General features: G+C 44.6%; 1 protein-coding gene across 1 annotated transcript in view; it reads left to right on the top strand.

Annotated features, from left to right (window-relative positions):
- Positions 1–19,391, top strand: part of slc12a5a (solute carrier family 12 member 5a) — a 108,266-nt gene extending 88,875 nt beyond the window's left edge. Inside the window, exons 4-25 of the mRNA XM_076141158.1 lie at positions 106–252; positions 6,835–6,889; positions 7,665–7,795; positions 10,440–10,687; positions 10,892–11,103; positions 11,273–11,440; positions 12,053–12,151; positions 13,194–13,251; positions 13,406–13,580; positions 13,759–13,877; positions 14,501–14,599; positions 14,720–14,839; positions 15,338–15,442; positions 15,816–15,984; positions 16,086–16,281; positions 16,422–16,591; positions 16,676–16,807; positions 17,046–17,153; positions 17,508–17,633; positions 18,193–18,389; positions 18,792–18,925; positions 19,269–19,391. Coding sequence (XP_075997273.1) covers positions 106–252; positions 6,835–6,889; positions 7,665–7,795; positions 10,440–10,687; positions 10,892–11,103; positions 11,273–11,440; positions 12,053–12,151; positions 13,194–13,251; positions 13,406–13,580; positions 13,759–13,877; positions 14,501–14,599; positions 14,720–14,839; positions 15,338–15,442; positions 15,816–15,984; positions 16,086–16,281; positions 16,422–16,591; positions 16,676–16,807; positions 17,046–17,153; positions 17,508–17,633; positions 18,193–18,389; positions 18,792–18,925; positions 19,269–19,360 — 3,060 coding nt within the window. The 3' untranslated portion in view covers positions 19,361–19,391. The remainder of the gene's footprint in view (positions 1–105; positions 253–6,834; positions 6,890–7,664; positions 7,796–10,439; positions 10,688–10,891; positions 11,104–11,272; positions 11,441–12,052; positions 12,152–13,193; positions 13,252–13,405; positions 13,581–13,758; positions 13,878–14,500; positions 14,600–14,719; positions 14,840–15,337; positions 15,443–15,815; positions 15,985–16,085; positions 16,282–16,421; positions 16,592–16,675; positions 16,808–17,045; positions 17,154–17,507; positions 17,634–18,192; positions 18,390–18,791; positions 18,926–19,268) is intronic.
- The last annotated feature ends 1,992 nt before the right edge of the window (positions 19,392–21,383 follow it).

The raw sequence follows: 21,383 nt of genomic DNA, 5'->3' as shown, positions 1-21,383 counted from the left end.
TGCTAATAAAAAACACGAGTGCTTGTGTGACAAGTTCTTCTCTCACCTTCGGCCTTTTTCTCTCTCCTCCTCCTCCTCCTCCTCCTCCTCCCCCTCCTCGTCCAGGCCCCCCAGCTCGGCACTCTGATGGGCGTCTATCTGCCGTGCATCCAGAACATCTTCGGCGTGATTCTGTTCCTCAGGATGACCTGGTTGGTGGGAATCGGAGGCGTCATCGGGACTTTCATCATCGTCTTCATGTGCTGCACAACCGTGAGTGCAGCCTTCTTTCATCCACGTTCATGCATTATTCCTTTGTTTGAGGCAAAATCAAAGGCAGCAGGATATTCAGGAATGTGCTTCTTGAGCTTTGAGGGCTCTTTGGGTCAATCACTGCCAATGTCTTTGAATAGAAAATGAGTCTGTAGGGCTGTAGACTGTTATTTTGTGCCCAGGGACAGGGGGGGATATCATTGAGTGAAATTAAGTTCAGCAAACATACTATAATTTGTAAGTGATATTGGATATTTCGGTGGGAACAAATTAGAACCATTTTGATTCTTCACAATCATGGTGAAGCCTCTGAGTAAGCCTCCCTAACAACAACAACACAACGTCCACATCCAAGCACAAACCTTTGACCCATGAAAACCACGATACCCCAATCATCCCAACGCAAGATGAGCCCTTGAAAGTATCCAGACATGTTCTGTTCCTGTTTCCTGAGAGAGAAAGACGGCGTCTCTTGCTGATTTCCCTCTGGTCCTGTTGTGGCTTGTAGCCCTCACACATCCCATCAATAAAATTAAATGGATGATTTCACACTGTTGTGTTCACATGGATGTCAGTGCCATGGAGTTGGAGTCATGTGTCAGAATGACTCTGGGAGTTGGACTGACACCCTGTCACAGAGCAGCAGACATTGTTCCCATAGGAGCCGCAGCAGCTCTGATGTCACTGCCACCAGCTGATCGTGTTTCCCTGGTTTCATGCAATTGATTGCCAGGGAGCAAGAATTTGGCCCAACGTCTGTTTGGTGAGAAGAAAAGGAGGCAAACTGCATCAGGCACCACTGTGTTGAAAGTGGAAGAGCTTTTGATCAAGCATAAAAAACGTGAATTTGTTGTTTCATTGGCTGCCACAACACAATGAAGATGATTTGATTGAATGTGTGTTCTCGCAGCTCTCAGGTGTGCAGATGTCTTCTTCTGTGGATGGTACTATGGGTACTGTATGGGTAGTGCTGTACGTTGGTATGTCTGTGTGTGTGTGTGTGCAGCCTAGATTCTCCTGGAGCACTGGGTGTATTTATAGAACAACAACCCCCTCAAATCCCAACCACAGCAAACCTGCCTGCACTGACACACAGCCGGTGTGCTTCCCAATCATGTTTCCCTGTAGAGAGAGCTGCCAAAAGCCATAATGAAGGAAGACACTGAGCATCATTCCTTTTTTTTCTCCCTATTGTTTCATTCCATTTAAACCAGGTTTGTAAGGACTGTTTTCGAAATTAGAACCAATGTCTCTGTTTGAAAATGAATAGAATGCAAGATGGAGACAATAACGCTGCAGTTATCATCAGATGTCTGAAATGTTCAATCAATTCGTAAAACCGCTACAGATTGAACAATTATTATAAAACTACTTCTTTTGAATGCGTTTTTATTCAATGAATTTCTTCTTTCATATTTCTTCTAATCTACTTTTCATCTTGACCTTGATGGCAAGAAGGGTTTTTCCCTCTCTACTTAATTGGTGTATTTAAATTGAAGCATGATGATCTGAAGCATATTCTAAGGATAGTTACAGGAATATGGTGAACTATTCTACCACGAAAATATTCATAAATAGTGTTAAAAGGAAAGAAAAGAAAGAAAAAAGCCTCTTAGATCAAAGCTGGTTCAGAAGCAGTGGGACAGCGAATCATGCAAACACACACAAGCACACACGGTGAAATTGCTTGCCATTCATACTGTTCCAATGCTCCTCAATCTCTCTCTCTCTCTCTCTCTCACACACACTCACACACACACGCACACTCTTATCAGTCACGCCGAGCTCATTGTAGAGCCCTGAGGCGATAAGCTTGAGCGTGAACGGTGAGTGAGAAACCCCCACCTCCCTCCTCCCGAGCTCCTTACATAACACATAACCACCCTATCCTCTGGGGGTTGCCTTCTCCATACCGCAGGAGGAGTGTGTGGCTGCCCGCATGTGTGTGTGTGTGCGGGTGTGTGTGTGTGTGTGTGTGTGCGCACGGGCGAGCGTGCATTCGTCGAGGCTTGAGCCGGCTCTTTCCCTCGCCTAAGTCAAATCCACGGGACTGAAGAGCAAAGAATCACGCACAGAGCCCAGATAATGTGCCGCACAAGTCCATGTTTTATTCACATTAGTGCAAGAAATGCTCATACATAGGTAATCGCACTCTGTTCAGCAGATGCTCCATCACAGCATCATGCATCTCAAGCTCTCCTCCGCTCCTGTTATTTTTCCCTCAAGCAACATTTAGACAGAACATTAACTAGCCGTCCAGCCCTCATATGATCTGGGAAACATTATAAGATGAGGAATGTGTTTCCATGCAGAACAGTTCTAATACGGGATGTCACCGAGCATGAAATTATACTCACAATCACCATTTTATGTCGGCGTATGGCTGCAGCGAGCATTGCGTGGAGCTCTGCGTCTTGTGGTATATATTCAACCGTGAAACATACACTGTGTATGTGTGAGCATGTGCGATGTGTGTGTGTGTGTGTGTGTATTTTTAGCCCAGATAATGAATGCAGGCTCGTCACCGGGCTAAAATGAGGTTTAATATTCCGAGATGGAAAATCGTCTGTTGTTCAGCCTTCCTCATTACTTCCAGGTCTCAAGTCCAAATGCTGTAAAAGGGAGGTGGTCTGCCCTCTGTCCTGACTCATTTAAATGCTAAGGATACTTTTCTCCCTTCATCTCTTTCATTTTGTGCCCTCATCTCTTTCGCCTCCCCAATTTCCCCAACCGTTCTTATTCTACTGTCTCATTATATTCTCTCTCAAAGCTCTCTCTTCATCTACCACCCGTGTCTTGTCGTGCTTTGCCATCCCCCCACTCTCCCTCTCCCACTTTCTCTCTCTCTCTCTCCAACAGCTGCTTTTCATCCTCCTGCCTGATCCCCGATGCATTTGCCACATCAGTCTGAAAATGAAAGCGTGATGTCGACAGATTTTGGGTGATTTTGAGCATCGTCATTAGCAGTATCGTTGCATGGAAATCAATGAACTTGAACCACATGTATGTGATGAAGAATGCTAATGAGGCAGGCTGATGAAGCAGGCTGATGAAGCACGCTCTCAGGCCAGGGGTACAACTCTGTTCCTGTCAAACCAAATCTCTGCTCAGGTCGACCAAAAGCCAAAACAGAGCCTGACAGTAGCTTTGGGATGAAAGAGACCTAAAGTGTCCTTTACAGTCAGCGTTTGGGGGCAAATTATCTAACACACTGTTCTGTTAGATAAATTATAAATTAAAATGAAAAAAAGTAGTAGCAAAGTACAAAATATAATAGTTGGAAGGCGGTGTCTAAATCCTCCGGTTCTGTTGTAAATCCTTACCTTTTAGCCATCATTCGTGCCTTGCGAGCGTTCAGAGCGCTTTGGAAATAAAATGCCTTTGTCTGATCTGCTGTTGTGCCTCACATGGACCGCACAGATGGCGAGGCGGCATAATATGAGGTCTTTTACTGGCAGGCACGGAGGCCAGAGGGTGTGTGGGTACATGTGACTTTGGAGGTACATTTGGAGATGGCACTGAATCTTGGCTTTGCGGAGAGAAAGAAAGGAAACCAGACGAACCTCTTAAAAAGGAGTTTCATATGCAGCTAATTAGCAATAAAGGTTTGCCATTGCTTTACATTACTTTACAGTTTTTTGCACATTTACTTTGTACAGCGGGACCATGTGGTGTGCAGTTATGTCATATATGAATATGTTGAAAGGCCATATAGCTGTATATCTATATGGACATATAGTGGAAACAGGATGTAACGCACCATCGCACAGACCATCACAGTTTTAGGTCACCTGCATTGCCTGAAAGTGGGACAATTAAGCGGGTCACAGGCTCTGGGTCACTGGGAAAAAATATGCTGTACATCCTCCGCCTATAGCAGAGCATCGTAAGCTTCAGAGCCTGTCCTCCATTCAGGCGCTGATTTAGACATCAGGTCATCAGGCGGTTTTGCTTTTGGGCGCATTCTTGTTAAAGTCAGATATTAGATCCACAGATTCATTTCTATTTATCTAAAAGACCAAATGACCAAATGAAATAAGGTTGGAACCAAATATTTCAGTTTTTCAGTTGTGCCTCTGCAATCAAAACAAGCTGACAGAAATGACATGATCTCTAAACAGAAGCTGTTTCTCACCCGTGACAAAACACTAACGGAGGTTCAGTCACTGAGAAACGCCATCTGTCCAATTTATAGACTCAATCAACACAAATATGACATTATCTTATCATTTTAAATAAACCCCTTCAATGCCACTTTACTTTCCTTTTAATGTGCTGGGTAAGACTTAGTCTATAAGAGGGGCTGATTGAAATCTTCAAGGTCAATTATTTGCTTAAGGTGCACGTGGCAAATCAGTGTGTTCGGGTAAGTAAGACTTTGATTTCTGGTCATATTATCACATTTCACCTCACAGTTGCTGGAATAAACAGTTGTCAGTTCTTCCTGGTAGAAACCATGGAGCTGTGGTCTTCCTCCAGGTGCGGCTTTGCCATACACTGGCGTGATAATTTGGTATGCTGCTGTCGACCTCTGGCTGCTGCCCACATCAGATAAAACACTTAAACAATTACTGTCTTATCTGCTGTGGTGGGAGAAGAGCTCATGGCCTCATTATGCCCAGATTAGAGACAGAAACAGAGCACAGTCCCACTCACCCTTCACTCCTGATAGTGGGTCCAGCAGGCCCTAAGGTGACACCACATTAAAGTCTTCATAGACATAGACACAGCAGCAGTCACTCTTCATGTCAATGGGACTCTCTACTGTCGTGTTTCTCACACTGTGGTTTTGTTTAGCTTGTCTAAAATATGAGAAATATCTTTGGTTTTGAATTAATGTCTTGGACATGCAGTACAAAATCACTACACCGCAATAAGGATGTCAAGATAAGAACATTAAAGAGATATGTTGCTGTTGTAAGACTAGCTGATACCTTTACTTGAGCAACATGTTGATCATGTAACATAATTAACATGCAACACGTTTGTATTCACACACCTACACGCCTGGTTAGACACGCCCACCAAACGCGAGGTGAGGGAGCGAGTGTTTAACCAGCGGCTGCCAGCTTGCGGCTGGTCGAGCAGAACAAATCAGGCTTTTTGGAGGGAGGCCAAAAGAGACGGTGGCTAAAATGATCTGTTTTCACCAAGTGTGTGTGGTGGTGCTGCAGCAAGGGAGAGTAGAATTGGAATTTTCAATCTTTAAAAAGGTCACATATCATCATTAGATAATTGTCATTTGTGTGTATTCCTCTCAAAATCATCAGTGTTGCTGATGTTAAATAGAAAAAAAGTGAATAAATAAATATACTGAAATATGACAGAATCTATAAACATAGCCACAAGAAATATCACAATGAAAAAATAATCTTTGATAAGTAACAAACTATAATACCTACAGCATTGTCCTCATTGTAGAAAAGCAGGACGTGTTTTTGTAGACGTTATTGATTTTTGTGTCTGTGTCGCATTCTCTTACTCTCTCTTTCTCTCGCTCCTCTCACCCTCTCTCTGTCGCCCTCTTTCTCTCTCTGTCGCCCTCTTTCTCTCTCTGCCTCTATCTGTCGCTCTCTCTCTCTCTCTCTCTCCCCCCCCTCTCTGTCGCCCTCTCTCTCTTTCTCTCGCGTGCAGCCAAAGTAAAAAGGCACGCTCAGAAATTCAACAATAGCGTTTGAAAGAATGATGAAATCTTAATGCTCATTGTGCTGTCACACACACACACACACACACACACACACACACACACACAGACACGTTGTTTCTCTCTTTCTCACTCACTCTCTCCATTTCTCACTTTGTCATATTCTATTTTTCTGCTCACTGCCTTGCATCTCTCCTCTCGCTCTTCCTCTCGCTCTCTCTGTTCCTCTCAGGACAGTGAAGGCTGGAAGCTGTTTATTGTGGAGTAAACTCGTGATCTCCACTGTAGCATGTCTTTACATGGCCTCCAGTGGGTTTTTTTTCATTCAATAATGGAGTTATTTTCACACAGGGAGACTGACATGTGATCATCGGCCGTCTGAATGCTCTCTGACAGCTGCTGACAGGCCCGCTGGCGTTATTATTTATCCAATCATCAACCAGTCAACTTTTAGCTTTGTTGCATTGTAGTAAATAGCTTTTGTCCTTATGTCCACTCCATGCCAAGATGTGATAATGATATTATTAAACACACATCTGGTTATTATAATGGAATTATAATTCAACTAGATTTTCAATATCTTTACTTGTTAACTTTTGATTGTTTCCAACTATACACCTTGTTAGATTCACTCTCTCAACATGAACCAAGCTCATGAGCATGTGCCTGGTCTTCAGGGCTGGGACCGGCCATTCAAAATAGAGCACGGTACTTGAGTGACAGCATTAAAGAGGCAGACCCCAACTGTGTTCAATCAGTGTGCAGAGCGGTGCTGCAGAAAAGGAGCGTGGAAGTGGATCAGTGGGATTTTTCCACAGTAATAAGTATTTCTGTATGATTCGCCTCCATTTAATGATTATTTGTGGAAATCCACTCGAACAAATGCATAACTTGGGAAATGTGTATCTAATTTTATCTTCTCTGTTTTCTCTATGTAGACCATGCTGACTGCCATCTCCATGAGTGCCATCGCTACAAATGGAGTAGTGCCAGGTGGGTGATCAGACTCTGGCACCACGCAGTCATCACTGTTTGAGGCGGTCCGCTTCTAAATTCCTCGCCTCGCTGATTGCTTTTGGCACTTTGTACTGAACGCAGTGTGATACCCCAAGCAACATGAAAAGACCAAGTCCAGCATGTCGTGGGTTCTAACTTCATGGTTACTTATGTCACTCAGCGACAAAGAACAAAGAACACAAAGAACAGACCTTCGTGTTCGCGCTCATGTGTACATTAGACAATATAGCTATTGTATATTTATGTAATATGAGTTTGGATCGTAATGGTGGCCTTTGTCTTGATAGTTTCTTTGTGTACAGTGGAGGTCAGAGGAAATTACAGGCTTGTTGTGAAATAGGAGCACTGTGTTGTCTCTCTTATAACTCCTAAGCTGCAGCATGCCTGTTAACCTATCTATATTTACTATATATAAACAAATACTCATTACAAATGTATTAACTGATTATTTTGGACATTTGGAATATCTGATGAGTCATTTGATCAAATAATAATTGCTGAATGACACACAGGACATCATATCGATAACGGTGATGCAATGAAATTCAGTCAATTCCATAACAAATGTATTTTCTTAGTTTCTGAGATTGAACTTTCCTTGAATAATAAATAGCATGACAAATGAATGTAACATACAATTGCACTGACATTCCAAGAGTATTTTATGTGACTTTCATATCAAATTCCCACAAAGATACACACCTTCTCACACACCTTCTCCACGTGTTTGTGTTGGTGTTGTTTCATTTAGCTGGAGGCGCCTACTACATGATATCTCGTTCGCTGGGCCCTGAGTTTGGGGGTGCGGTGGGGATCTGCTTCTACCTGGGGACCACCTTTGCTGGAGCCATGTACATCCTGGGGGCCATCGAGCTCCTCCTGGTGAGAAACATCCTCTGCCTGGCTGTGCTTGTCTGTCCCTCTCCTGTTTGGATTTTAACCTTGCGGTCACTGTCAGTGTGTCTTCATCATCAGCTATATTTTTGGTACTGCTGTAATGTCGTCGCCAGCAGTGCAGAGCGCAAATGTGCTGGGATAATGAGGAAATACTATCAGTGGATATGGCTGGTTATGCAAAAATACACTTTCCTGAAATGCTTACTGTACTGAGCAGTGGATTCTGCTGTGTCATTTGACGCCTCAGTACTTAATCTCATCATCAGTTGTACAAAGCATTAATGTCTCATGTAAATTGGATTTTTTGTGTAACATTAAAAAAAACGTCTTGTTCATGAACAGGTATCAAAACCAAACTAAGCAGAGTATTGACACGAGAACAACCGCAACTTAAACCCTGACTATGAACTTGGGAGAGTTCACGTTGATGTATAACTCAACTATTGGATCAGCCACCTTAGAGTGATACATGCAATCTCAGCCAATTCATCCATGACACTGCTGGATGACAATGAATGAAGGAAAAATGATGGGTTAGTTTTGCCAGGCTGGTAGAGGCTGGCCTCCGTCACTCTGACTCAAATCACCTCCTCTCCTGCCCTAAAGTACTGTGGTGCATTGACAGATTTGTGATGATGATGATGATGATGATGATAACAGTGTTGAGGTGATCTGCCAGAAAAGCGTCTCTAAAGAGGAAACCTTGTATATATAAGATGAATGAATCCGACACCTTAAATGTAGATAATTATGGTGGGAAGATATCAAACATGTGGCAAGTATGTTGCTCTGGTGTAAAGAAGACAGAATTTGGGGCATTCACAAATATGCACAGAATGTAAATATTCCCACAGAATACAAGGCTATTGAGGGAGAGTTTGGCCATGTCGTGGTTGGCCAGTCAGAGAAGCGATCATTCTTAGTTTTCTGGCATGTGACAGCTGTTGGTATTATGGGGTAATAACAGCAGATTGCCACACAACAAATCCTATAACTGAGGATTGTGTGTTTATAATGGTCAAATGCATCAGATGTAGAGCTATTTAATTTTGCTATACTGCTAGTGCAGTGACAATAAAGGCATTAGATTTGATTCCATTCTATTCTAAATGTAGCTTCAATGAAAATAACATGACACTTCACATATGGAGTTTGCCAGTAACACGGTGTCCTTTTCTTTCTTCTGTGCGTCCCTGGTTGTCATCTTGCTCCATGTGCCTTTGACCGGCACTGAGCAGGTTTACGTCCCAAAGTGCCAAACCCTTGTAATCCTTGACACCAACAATCCCTTCGCTGCTTGACTGCTGCTGACAGTCCTCTCCTCACCACCGTGTGTGTCCTCACACTTCAACCCAGTAAACTTCATGGTGAATTGGCCCGTGTGAGAAAGCGAACCGACGGAAATGCAGCTTTGTGCCTTCACAGAAACGGAGCACTTTGTGTCTCCGCCATGCCACTTTGCTTCTCCCCTCGTCGTGCTCCGTCTTTTATTCCACACTTTCCACTGCTGTCCCATATTCCGCTTCAAGTATTGGGTAATTATGCAAATACTCCATTAGCGAGAGATCAAGACACTGGAGGAGTAACAAGTACTGTTCCTTGAAGCTGCTCTCCTCACTTTGGTCCACTGTTATCAACATACCAAAGTTATTTTCCCTCCATTGTTCTCCTCCTGGACGCTTTTATTAGATATGCAGAGTTTGATCATGCCTGGAGGTTAATTCTGTCTTCTGGGTCAACGCTGGCTTAGTTTCCATTGTAAAATAACAATCCCTGCAGAATTGTAAGGAGCGGATCTGCAGAAGGCTGATTTGAATATGTTTCATCCTTTCACCCGAGCGGAGAACACAAACTGATGCTATTTTCAGAAGCGCCAACAGTTCACGGTGAAGCAGATTTGTTTGCCTAGTGATACGCTGTTCTTAGTATCATGATCAGTCTCTCCAGCCATACGATCGAACCCAGTTAAGACTCGCTACTTGTTCTTATTTTGGCCTTTAAGGTGAATAAGTTGTAAACCGAAACCCCGATTAAAACTCCCTGCTGCACCATGAATCATCTAAAGCCAACCATTTAGTCACCATTTTATAAATGATGGCACTATTCTTAGATTGACCCGTAATAAGTGTGTAGTAATGGCAGTTCATTTAGAATATTAATACCATGCTTGAGTTCTTTAATTAAGCTGAATTAAAAGGCAGCCACTGTTGTGTGTGGCGCTTCAAGCTCCAGTAGCGTCTCGTTGGTGTGGGCGTCACATTATGTGTTTCCACACATCACAGAGTTGTCCTCCTCTCTCCCTCCCTTCTTCTTCTCTTGTTTTTTTCTTTAATTCTTTGTCTCTTCTACCCTGGGTAAAGTTTTAATTAATTCATGCCAGCAGTAAACAAAAAGGTAAGAGAAGCTGCTGTCTGACCCCGATGTCCGCTAGTTGAAATCCCCTGGCGGTTTGAGGAAAAGTGAATGAGTAACACTCTTTCAACTGCTACCATCAAGTTGCCCTTGAGCAATGAGAACGTATGGACGTGAATGAAAAACGTGCTTGTTCTCAGTTGACATTCCCTTGATAAATTAGGCTGGAAAATAACCTTCCTCATCTACTTTGCACTTCCTCCCGCCTCTCCTGCAGATCTACATATTCCCTAAAGCGGCCATCTTTCCCCTGGAGGGTCTGGAGGGCGCCGAGGCCGAGGCGGCCCTGCTGAACAACATGCGTGTGTACGGGACCATCCTGTTGACCTCCATGGCCACGGTGGTGTTCGTCGGGGTGAAGTACGTCAACAAGTTGGCGTTGGTGTTCCTGGCCTGTGTCATCCTTTCCATCCTGGCTGTCTACGCTGGGGTCATCAAGACGGCAGTGGATCCTCCTGTATTCCCGTAAGAACCTGCACAAACACAGTCCTTCAGACCAGGTTTAGAGGTTCACAAGCAACTAACCAGATCATACGTTTTCATTCTTATTCAGTGAATCTGCCCACTTTTTGCATTTGTAGAGGGATGTCAGTATCAGAATGAACTAAACTGAATCAAATCAACTTGTTGATCAACAGATTTAATGATTATGACTATTTCTTGTTCCAGGGTGTGTATCCTGGGAAACCGTACATTGGTGTGGAAGAGCTTTGACGTATGTGCCAAAACCATTGAGTCGACGAACGGCACCATCACCACCCAGCTGTGGCGCATGTTCTGTGACTCGCCTTTACTCAACGCCACCTGTGACAAGTACTTTGAGGCCAACAACGTGTCTGAGGTCCAGGGGATCCCAGGGATCACCAGTGGAATCCTGGCAGGTGGGTGAATCCACGCAACTGCACACACACACAAGAACAGATATCTTACTTATAGGTTCTGTATAGTCTAAAACTATGCTGATTAGAGGGAAACTGGCACAAAAGCATGTCTGCACCTCTGTTTTAATTGTATACTTAATGTCGACTCTGCATTCTTTCTTTCATCCAGAGAACCTGTTCCCACACTATTACGAGAAAGGGGACCTGATCGCTCGGGCCGACATGGAATCAGTGGAAGGAGTGGACGACCCCCTGACCAACTCTAAGAGCTACGTGCTGGCCGACATCACCAGCTTCTTCACACTGCTAGTCGGCATTTATTTTCCCTCTGTAACAGGTGAGGCCACGGCTGGAAGAAGCAAAATGACCAACCAGAAGCCAAGAAAAAAGTTCAATGTACAACAAATCACATAAAGAGAAAGTGCAGTTTCTGGTGTTCAAGTGTTCTGGCTGAAAAGTGCACAAAAGTCATGATTTTGTTTTAAATCTATGAAAAAAACCCAATTGGAACATATTTGAGTGTAAAGTCTAAAAAAAGAAAAAGAAATGAAGTTTAATAATTTGGGAGGAATGAAAGCGAAAACAATATCATAAAATTAATCTTTGGCACCTTAATTTTGTAATATATATTGATGCATTGTTTCATTGAATCAAAATGGAATCACTGCTGGATTTGGATTTGCTTGTTAAGTTCTAAGACAATGGTTCTCAGATTGTGGTAATGTGGTGCAATTCAATTTTGTCAAAGAATCAAGACAATTAGAAACATATCAAATTTGGTTATGTTATCATTCATAACAAAACAGGTCAATGTTTCATTATGAGGAGGTTCTTAGATGTTTTGTACTCGGCTCGACTTTTTTTATCTTGCTCCTTGGGAGAGAAATGCAAATTCTGCATTTTAACTGTGGATCTGATCCCTTCATCACATTTGCGTCTGTGTATTTAGGGATCATGGCTGGTTCTAACCGCTCTGGTGACCTGCGTGATGCTCAGAAGTCCATTCCCATCGGAACCATTGCAGCCATCACCACCACCTCTGCTGTCTGTATCCTCTTATTACACTGTTGGCACACTGCTGCCAACAGTCTGAAAACAAAATTCTCTGTAACATTTTAATCTCCTCAAATCTGCCCTGGAGAGGTGAGGGCACCACAGGTAAAGGTCGGTCTGTTCACTCACCAAGCCCCCCTGCTGCCCGCACGCTGACAAGGTCTACGTGTCGTGGTCGATGAAATATAAAGGTTGACAGAGTGTGAAATTTCCCAGGAGTGTCTGTCACACAAATCCTAATTATAAATTTTTTTACACTGCGCATGTTAAGAGTGAACCAGCATTCTTCTTGTGGTGCAGCATTCTGTCCATTTCAGCCACATATCCAAAGAAATGGCATTTTAAACTCTGTCTATCACTGACACCATTCGCCCAAATTTAACTTGGAGGCACTTTGCTCTGCTGGTAGAAAAACACACTGATTAGCCCACAGCAAGCACCATAATTAAAGGTCAACATCTTAAAATGTGAAAGGCCATAACTGCTTCAACACCAGTCTAACCATAATGAAATTTGGAAGAGTAATGCATTTCATTTATCCTTTTTTGTGTCTGGAACACTTACCTTCGTGTTCTCTCACTTACAATGTGAGAAAGTCAGATGAACTTTGTATCCTAAAATATCAACTGACCGATTATTTGCCAGGAACATGCCAGGCCGATGCCGTAGCAGGGATCTGCCGCTGTCATTTTCTATATCTGCCTATGTCGCAGATTAATCAGCTTGAAGTCGGCACAAATTTGATTAGGACTTCTAATCACATCATTGTGCTGCCTATGCAATCATAAGCTAATAAAGCAATGAGATATTAGTCACTATGCCATTGATCTCTTAGATATTATCCTCAACCACATTGATTGATGACTTTTTTATGCGAGTTTATTCATTTATTTAGTGCGCCTTTAAAGGAAATGATTGGTGATCAATCACAAATCAGGTCTTGTCTTAGAACATCCGAACAGCTTCAGAGGTTACCCAGCATTGTGAACCATGAATGAATAAATGTTGTGTTTTTTCCTTAAACTGCACCTGCTTAGACATGTCAAGTGTGATCATGTTTGGTGCCTGCATTGAGGGTGTGGTCCTCACTGACAAGTAAGTTCATCCGTTGTCAGCCCAGATGATGACATCAACTCAAATGACCCTGAGAGTAATCACTTATCCCTGTCATAGTGTCCCTGCTATTAATAGGGCATGAAACGAGTCTGGGTCCCTGCAGGTTGAAATGAACCCTGACACTCTCCTTTAGGTTTGGCGAGGGCGTCCACGGGAACCTGGTGATTGGCACTTTGGCTTGGCCATCACCGTGGGTGATCGTGATTGGCTCCTTTTTCTCCACCTGCGGGGCAGGTCTCCAGAGTCTGACAGGAGCTCCCCGACTCCTGCAGGCTATCGCCAAGGACAACATCGTGCCGGCCCTTCGGGTCAGTCTGTTCTCTCTGGTCAACTTCTCATTCACTTACATTACCACTATTGTATCAAATCACATTCCCCTTCCATTCAAATACTTGTTATTGGCCTTCATGTGCGTGAAACAACCTCCTGATGAATGTACATTTGAAAGTGAGTTGTGCTCTAATGATTTCTATGTGATCTGTGCAGATCTTTGGTCACGGGAAGGCCAATGGAGAACCAACATGGTCCCTCCTGCTGACAGCCTGTATCTGTGAGAGTGGCATACTCATCGCCTCCCTGGATGCAGTGGCTCCCATCCTCTCTATGTGAGGGCCGCAGTAACCTCTGTTTTATTGCGATCTTTAACAAACAGCTGTGGGGCCGTAGAGCCGCCTGCACCCTGCTATTCCTTGAATGATGCAAAGGCCAAATTTGATCGATTCTGGATTGAGCTCATAACACAGAATGGCATCTGTATTTTCTGTTTTGGTATTGCACATAAAATTCACATCAGCATTTGAAGGACAGATTGTAAACATGTATAAATCTGTGTATTTATTAACACTAACTCAAATGACACTGTGTGATATGAATGTGTTGCTCGGAATGACCATCCCGACTCCGCACTGCAGCTTTATGAACATTTTACAATCTGATACCGCCCACATTTACACTGCATTCTTCCCTCAATTGTTCTCATCAACCCTCAACTTAAAAACAGAGCTGAAGGAGAGGGAATGTTGCACGTAAACACATCAGGTGGATATACATTTAAATGAAATCATGCCCGTAACGACCTCAGAAGCTCATGGTTTGTTAAGGAGTGTATATTTCTGTGTATTCTAGAGTGTTTCTGCCCCCTTGTGGCCAAAAGTAATGCAGCCCTAAGACTTTTTTGACATCACGGCTTGGATCAAAAGAGAGTTTCTGTGTTCTCTGTGTCCTGCAGGTTCTTCCTGATGTGCTACATGTTTGTGAATCTGGCCTGTGCCTTGCAAACACTGCTGAGGACTCCAAACTGGAGGCCCCGCTTCAAGTTCTACCACTGGTCAGTTTGACAGAATAGCAGACAGAGACAGAACAAGCCATTGAAACCAGCTGTGTGAGAATATGTCCTTCAATCTGTCTGTCTTCTTCTTCTTCTTTGCACTCTTCTCATTCTCCACAGGGCCCTGTCGTTCCTGGGGATGAGTTTGTGTCTCACTCTCATGTTCATCTGCTCCTGGTACTACGCCATCTTCGCCATGGCAATTGCCGGCTCTATCTATAAGTATATCGAGTTCGCAGGGTGAGTGGAGCGCAACCCCAGGGAGAGATTGGATTCGCTGGCTGCTCCTCACGCTGTCTGTCTGGTGCAGGCGTGCGTGTGTGCTTGTGTGTGTGTGCGTGTGTGCGTGTGTGTGTGTGTTTTGACATTTCTCCATTTATCATCTTTGTATAGTGTTTAAATTGAAGCTAGTTCTTGGTTTTAGGGTCCACAACTCTTGTCCTTTGTTATCGTGTCAGAATTGTCATTTCTGTGTGAGCCAGTATAATACATACACACATATGGAGCATAATCTTCTTCTTATTGTGTGTATTTGTTAGTTCAGTGCTGTTTAAGCCGATTGCTTTTGGGTGAATGACATCATGTTAACTTGACATTTAACAGCCTAAGCCTTAATCATTGTGCGTTATGTCACTCTGACATATTTGTACACTTTTAGAGATGAATGCATGGCTGTCATTTTCTTTGACTTCTTACTGGAGCTGCAAACACACGGTTGATGTTTTAACTGTGTCACAGGGCGGAGAAGGAATGGGGTGATGGGATTCGAGGTCTGTCTCTGTCGGCGGCTCGTTACGCTCTCATGCGGCTGGAGGAAGGGCCGCCACACACCAAGAACTGGAGGTATGAGCCACACACACACACACACACAGATAAACAGACAAATGCCATCTGCACAAAGCTCATCAAGCTCTAATTAACAGCAAAATGAACAACAAGTCTGTGCGTGTTGAGATATTCTCTCTGTTAATGTGATTCACTGCATCACAGCTGTCAAACATCCATTGTTTGTCAATTTATATTAACACATGAACCTTTCTACTGTTTTTCTTCATCTCCTTCCCAAATAGTACTTTTATTCAGCTCACTCTGCTGTTTCCTTCTTAATGCCTCTTCAGGCTCCTCTTCTTCTTGTTGCTATCATTGTTACTCCCCTCTCTGTTTCCCTGGACTTTATCTTCCTCTCCCTCTTTCCTCTGCTTCCTTCCGTCTCCAGGCCGCAGTTGCTGGTGCTGGTGAGCACAGATGGCGAGCAAAACGTGGAGCAGCCTCGTCTGCTCTCTCTGACCAATCAGCTCAAGGCCGGAAAAGGTCTCACCATAGTCGGCACGGCACTGGAGGGAACTTACCTGGAGAACTCTGACCAGGCCCAGCGCGCAGACCAGGTGGAGGGTTGCAGCTAAATAAGATGCAAATGTGCTGTTAAATAGAGAATCTGATTAAAGGTTAAAGGTTCTCACTCTCCTCCTCTGTCTCACCTCTCCAGGCACTTCGTAAACTGATGGAGACTGAGAAGGTGAAGGGCTTCTGTCAGGTGACCGTGTCCTCCAACCTGCGCGATGCCACCTCGCATCTGCTGCAGGCCGGTGGGCTGGGCGGCCTGAGACACAACGCCGTGCTGGTCAGCTGGCCTCGCAACTGGAGGCAGGGAGACGAACTCCAGACCTGGAGGAACTTTGTCGGTTGGTCACTGTTGTTTTGGTTAAAGCAACTTAGCATCTGAAGAATTACTTCATTGTCAATCTGCAGCAGGCGTGTCATCATATTAACGCCTCTGTCCGCTCCCCGTCCTCTTCCCGTCCTGCTGTTCTTTGTCCTTCAGAGCTGGTGAGAGAGACCACAGCCGCCCACCTGGCTCTGCTCGTCCCTAAGAACATCTCCGCCTTCCCGTCCAATGGCGAGCGCTTCACTGAGGGTCACATCGACGTGTGGTGGATCGTTCACGATGGAGGCATGCTGATGCTGCTGCCCTTCCTCCTCCGCCAGCACAAGGTACCATGCACCGCTCCCTTCCCCTCTCAAACAGCAGAGACGCTGAAGCAAACGGCCACAATAACGGCTTTTTGTGCCTTTCAGGTTTGGAGAAAATGCAAGATGCGCATCTTCACCGTGGCCCAGTTGGACGATAACAGTATCCAGATGAAGAAAGACCTGACCACATTCCTCTATCATCTCCGTATCGACGCTATGGTGGAAGTTGTAGAAATGGTGAGACACTAGCCAAAGAACAACCTGTGGTATTATCTATCTGTATAATATAATCCTATCTTATCTATATACTACTTTAATTGGAGTGTGTGTGTGTGTGTGTGTGTGTGTGTGTGTGTGTGTGTGTGTGTGTGTGTGTGTGTGTGTGTGTTTTGTGAGTTGCAACAAGCACCATTCCTCCAATCGTTTGACTAAACTGGGAATAAAATGCTTGTTTTTGTTTTCTTTTTTGTTTTAGCATGACAGCGATATCTCTGCTTACACTTACGAGAAGACCCTGGTGATGGAGCAACGGTCCCAGATGCTGAAACAAATCAACTTGACCAAGACTGAGCGAGAGAGAGAGGTAGGAAAGAAACAGCTCTGCACTCGCTCGCTCACTTTACTTCTTTTCTGTTTAGTTTTGTAACATTTGTGGGTTTTTAAATGTGCTCAAAGAAGCATGAAGCGCTCGACTTGACAGGCTGGCTCGGTCAGGCGTGCTTTCACTTGATTTAACATGACACATAACCCCTCTGGACAAAAGCATATGTAGGGATAAATCAGGAGTGGGACACATTTACCCACTCAACCGGTTTGAGCTTACAGCCACAACGCTTAAAACGATGTTGGATGGAAAACTAAAGCTTCAAAAAATTTTGCCATCTTCTTTCCTCACTCTTCATACTCTCCTCTTCCTCCTCCACCTGCGTCTCCACAGATCCAGAGCATCACCGACTCATCCCGCGGCTCCATTCGCCGCAAGAACCCGAGCGGCGTGACCACCCAGCTGAGTGTGACCGAGGACCAGCCAGGAGGCAGCAAGGAGGAGAAGCCTGAGGAGGAGGTAGAGCAGTTGGTAGTTGATGTATGAGCTCACGTATCCAGCCCGCGGTTAGACGCAAGGCGAGCGGGTCGGGGAGGAAGTGAGCCCCCCGGGGGGAATTGTAGAGATACAGGATCTAGATCAGATCAGAGAAAAGCTGATAAATAAAAACAGGGTTGTTTACCTGAGGCGTAGTCTTACCTGTCCTCACCACTAGATGTCCTCATTCATCGTGCACTGCAGGAACGATGAATCAGGTTCATCAGGGGATAAAGTCTGTGTGAGATGTTTGATTAAACTGTTACAAATTCTGGTCAGAAAACTTGTTAGAATTGTAAAGGATTCATCTTCATTTACAGGCTGCTCAACACTTCACACAACCTATAATCACACTTCTGTTTCCTCTCCTTCCCTCAAACGCTGTGGCTTTCTGTGCCTTGACCTTGCATTCCTACATTTCAACTGTGACTCCGGCGACCTTTTCTATGTAACTCCACCTGGGCCTTGTATCATGTCTGTCCTCTTCGCCCCTGTCTCATAGTCAAAGTCGGCCTCTTCCCCTGTCTCCCCCCCTACCCAGGTCCAGCTCATCCACGACAACACCAACCCTGCCAGCCCAGCCACCCCGGCCACCCCGGTGAGCCCTACAGAAAGCGTTCAGAGTCCCGGGACTCAGGTCCAAATGACCTGGACCGAGAAGTGCGACGGGGAGCCGGCCAAGCCACCCGGCGCCGCCACACCCGAGGGGAACATCAAAGACATCTTCAACATGAAGCCGTGAGTGCTTTGACAGCTAATACAGTTGTAAAGGTGTAAACAGTTTGGCTGCTCGTTTCACACAGAGTCTTTGTGAGCTTTTGAACCAGCGAAGTATCTGTGGTTAGAGTTGGAAACAGAGAAATTCAATATTTAATATGAAATTCGATTAGCGCTGACAATGGTGTATTTCTCTTCTTGCCATGCTGCAGTGAGTGGGAGAACCTGTAAGTATTGAAGTCCCCATAAAGCTCATTCAGTCTCCATTCACACCTCATACAGATCCATTCAGCCACATGAGCGGATGATGATGAGGAAGAAACAAATTGTGTGAATGAGTATCTGTCACCTCTGCAGAATGTCTTTGCAGATCAGTGATGGTCACCAGGCTCAATCTGTGGCTCCTCTGTTGTCTTCACACAGCAACCAGTTCAACGTGCGACGCATGCACACGGCACTCCGGCTGAATGAAGTCATCGTCAAGAAGTCCTCGGAGGCCAAGCTAGTCCTCCTCAACATGCCAGGGCCGCCCAAGAACCGGACAGGCGACGAGAACTGTATCCTTCACCTGCGGATGATGATAGGAGACATGATAGCACACACATGCACTGACAAGAAACTGCCTTATTTATATATAAAGATAGGAAATCACAGATATTTTTAACAAACTGTTCCATTAAACATTTAACAAAGACATTGTTCAAGTCAAACTGTATGATGATGATGATGATGTAGGAGGGGTTGCTAAACAGATGGATAAGTGTGGAACATGGACTCGATCCGGGTTTTACTTATTGGAGTTTCCTTCATGTTCCTGCTCGGCACATTTTAGGGAGACACAAACCAGGAACCGTTACAAATGACCCGGTGTGACCTTTTCTTTAACCCTGTCCCTCCCAGACATGGAGTTCCTTGAGGTCCTCACCGAGGGTCTCAACCGGGTCCTCCTGGTCCGCGGAGGCGGCCGCGAGGTCATCACCATCTACTCCTGAGACAGCGGCCCACCGCCATCCTGGCCCTCCCCCACCCCATCACCCCATCCCCCCCCGCCCCCCCACCCCTCCCTCAGCCCCGCCCCTGTGTCAGTCGTATTCCTCTCCTCTCATTCTCACTGCTTCTTCATTACGTCGCCGTCACCATTTATTTCTGTAAGCGACACAAGCCCAGCTCCGCTTCAGCACCTCCTGATGAGCACCATCACATGCTCAGCTACTAAAATACACAGCATTCTAGTCCAATAATAAGCTATTATAACCACTGTAGGCTCTAGACTTATTTAGACGCTCTCTAGATTTGTTCTGTACAGGAGGACACTTTATACTTTGCTGGTCTGTTCTCTAGTGTTCCGCATTAAGAAAATGAGTGGCTCAGTGAGAAGGTGCAGCGGGTACGGGTTGTGAGCTGAGGCGTGCGTGTGTGTATGTGTGTGTGGGTGTGCGTGTGTGTGCGCAGATGCATGTGTGCGCGTGTCTTGGTTTTAAGTCTCTGCTGATGATCCGATGAACTTTCTTTTTAAAACACAACTCTGGCAAAGAGGAGAGAGTCTTGGCTCCGGCTGAGAGGAGCTGAGCGTTGGACGGCGTGTGAGGTTCTGCAGTGGCGAACGGACTCCAGCAGCCTGTTGTTTTGGATGTGAAGTGTAATCTTTGAACTGAAAAGAGAGACTGCTGCCCCGCGGTCGGGACCACCAGCCGGAAGGAGAAGACGCGACCTTATATACGAACTGTGAAATCAGTGCTGCAGCGTATCGCACTCTGCCGCCTGATCTGTAGTGCTCCTGAGCATGGCATCCTCACTACTTCTACCTGTTCCTCTCCTCCTCCTCCTCCTTCTTCATTTCTGTCCCCACCATCATATTGTCTTTTCTACTCATCCGTCTTTCCTTTTCCTGGTTTCTTAGTGGCTGTCTATCCCCGTGGCCACTGTCAGTGCCAAAAAACAACAAGGCTAGCTTAGTTTGTATCGACACGTACTTAAACTGTGAATAGTGTGTTTCCAAGCAGGGCGCTGGAGGAGAGCAGAGGCGTGGCCAGAGAGTGCAGCTTGGGAGATCAGCGTTGCCAGCACCCCCCCTCGACTCGAGCGTGGATAACTGTAAATAGTGTACAAGCTCTGACGCGTTGTTCAGTATGAGTGTAGTATTTTTGTGACAGACTAAAAGCTTCTAGTGAAGACACGGTTCCTTTGCTCTGAGGAACAGCTCAAAAAACGCTTTTTAAAATGTATTTATTTACCTATTTATTGGATGGCTTCGGCCCCGATCACTATGGTAACTGTTACTGTAACCTTGACAAGCACTGCACCTGCACTGTCCGCCACTGTGCAACACGTGAACTTTTAATGAATTCATCCAAGTTCATTAAATGGAAACTAAATGTTATTTTTTCATCTAGAGAACAAATACGTTTTAGGTTTATAGATGGAAGTTATACATTTTATGGAAGTAGTTCTATATCATCTAGTTATTCAAAGATATAATGTTGTTTTGCCAAATTTCGATACGCTAAATGTGCCATATTAAAGTATTTTTCAAAGAGAAATGGTGAACAAAAAGTATATTGATTAAATTGGAGAGAGCAAAGTGCTAAAAAAAAAAGAAGAAAAGCCGAGGTGTCTAAATATAAAATCGCTCTAAAGTGGATAAAGTAATAGATGTTCAACATATCAGCCAGACCTGCTGACTGACATCGGCAGTTGAGTTGAGCTTATGATATCTATTGATTGATTATTTATGGTCTAAATCTATAGTAGCTAGGAAACTCACTTAGTCCATCAGACTGAACTCTATGCAGTAGACTCTCCAGTGAGCTTTTATAACGCCTAGATTGGTTACAATTTGAGCCAAACGCGTCCCAGACTATAGGAATGACTTTTGAGGAAATCATATCCAAGCTCAAAAGTGCATTTTTGGAAGGAATGTGCAATAGTTGAAATCCGGACTCATGTGATCATGTTATTTATTTTTTTACACATATATTTTGTATATGTAGATTTCGTAAAGGCTTTCAAATTCAG

Source organism: Genypterus blacodes, unplaced genomic scaffold, assembly GCF_046128005.1.
Source record: "Genypterus blacodes isolate CSIRO-AG114 ecotype Tasmania unplaced genomic scaffold, CSIRO-AGI_Gbla_v1 ptg000017l_1, whole genome shotgun sequence".
Classification (NCBI taxonomy): Eukaryota; Metazoa; Chordata; class Actinopteri; order Ophidiiformes; family Ophidiidae; genus Genypterus; species Genypterus blacodes.
The sequence above is the reverse complement of the archived record's forward strand: the minus strand, read 5'-3'. Positions and strand labels throughout refer to the sequence as shown.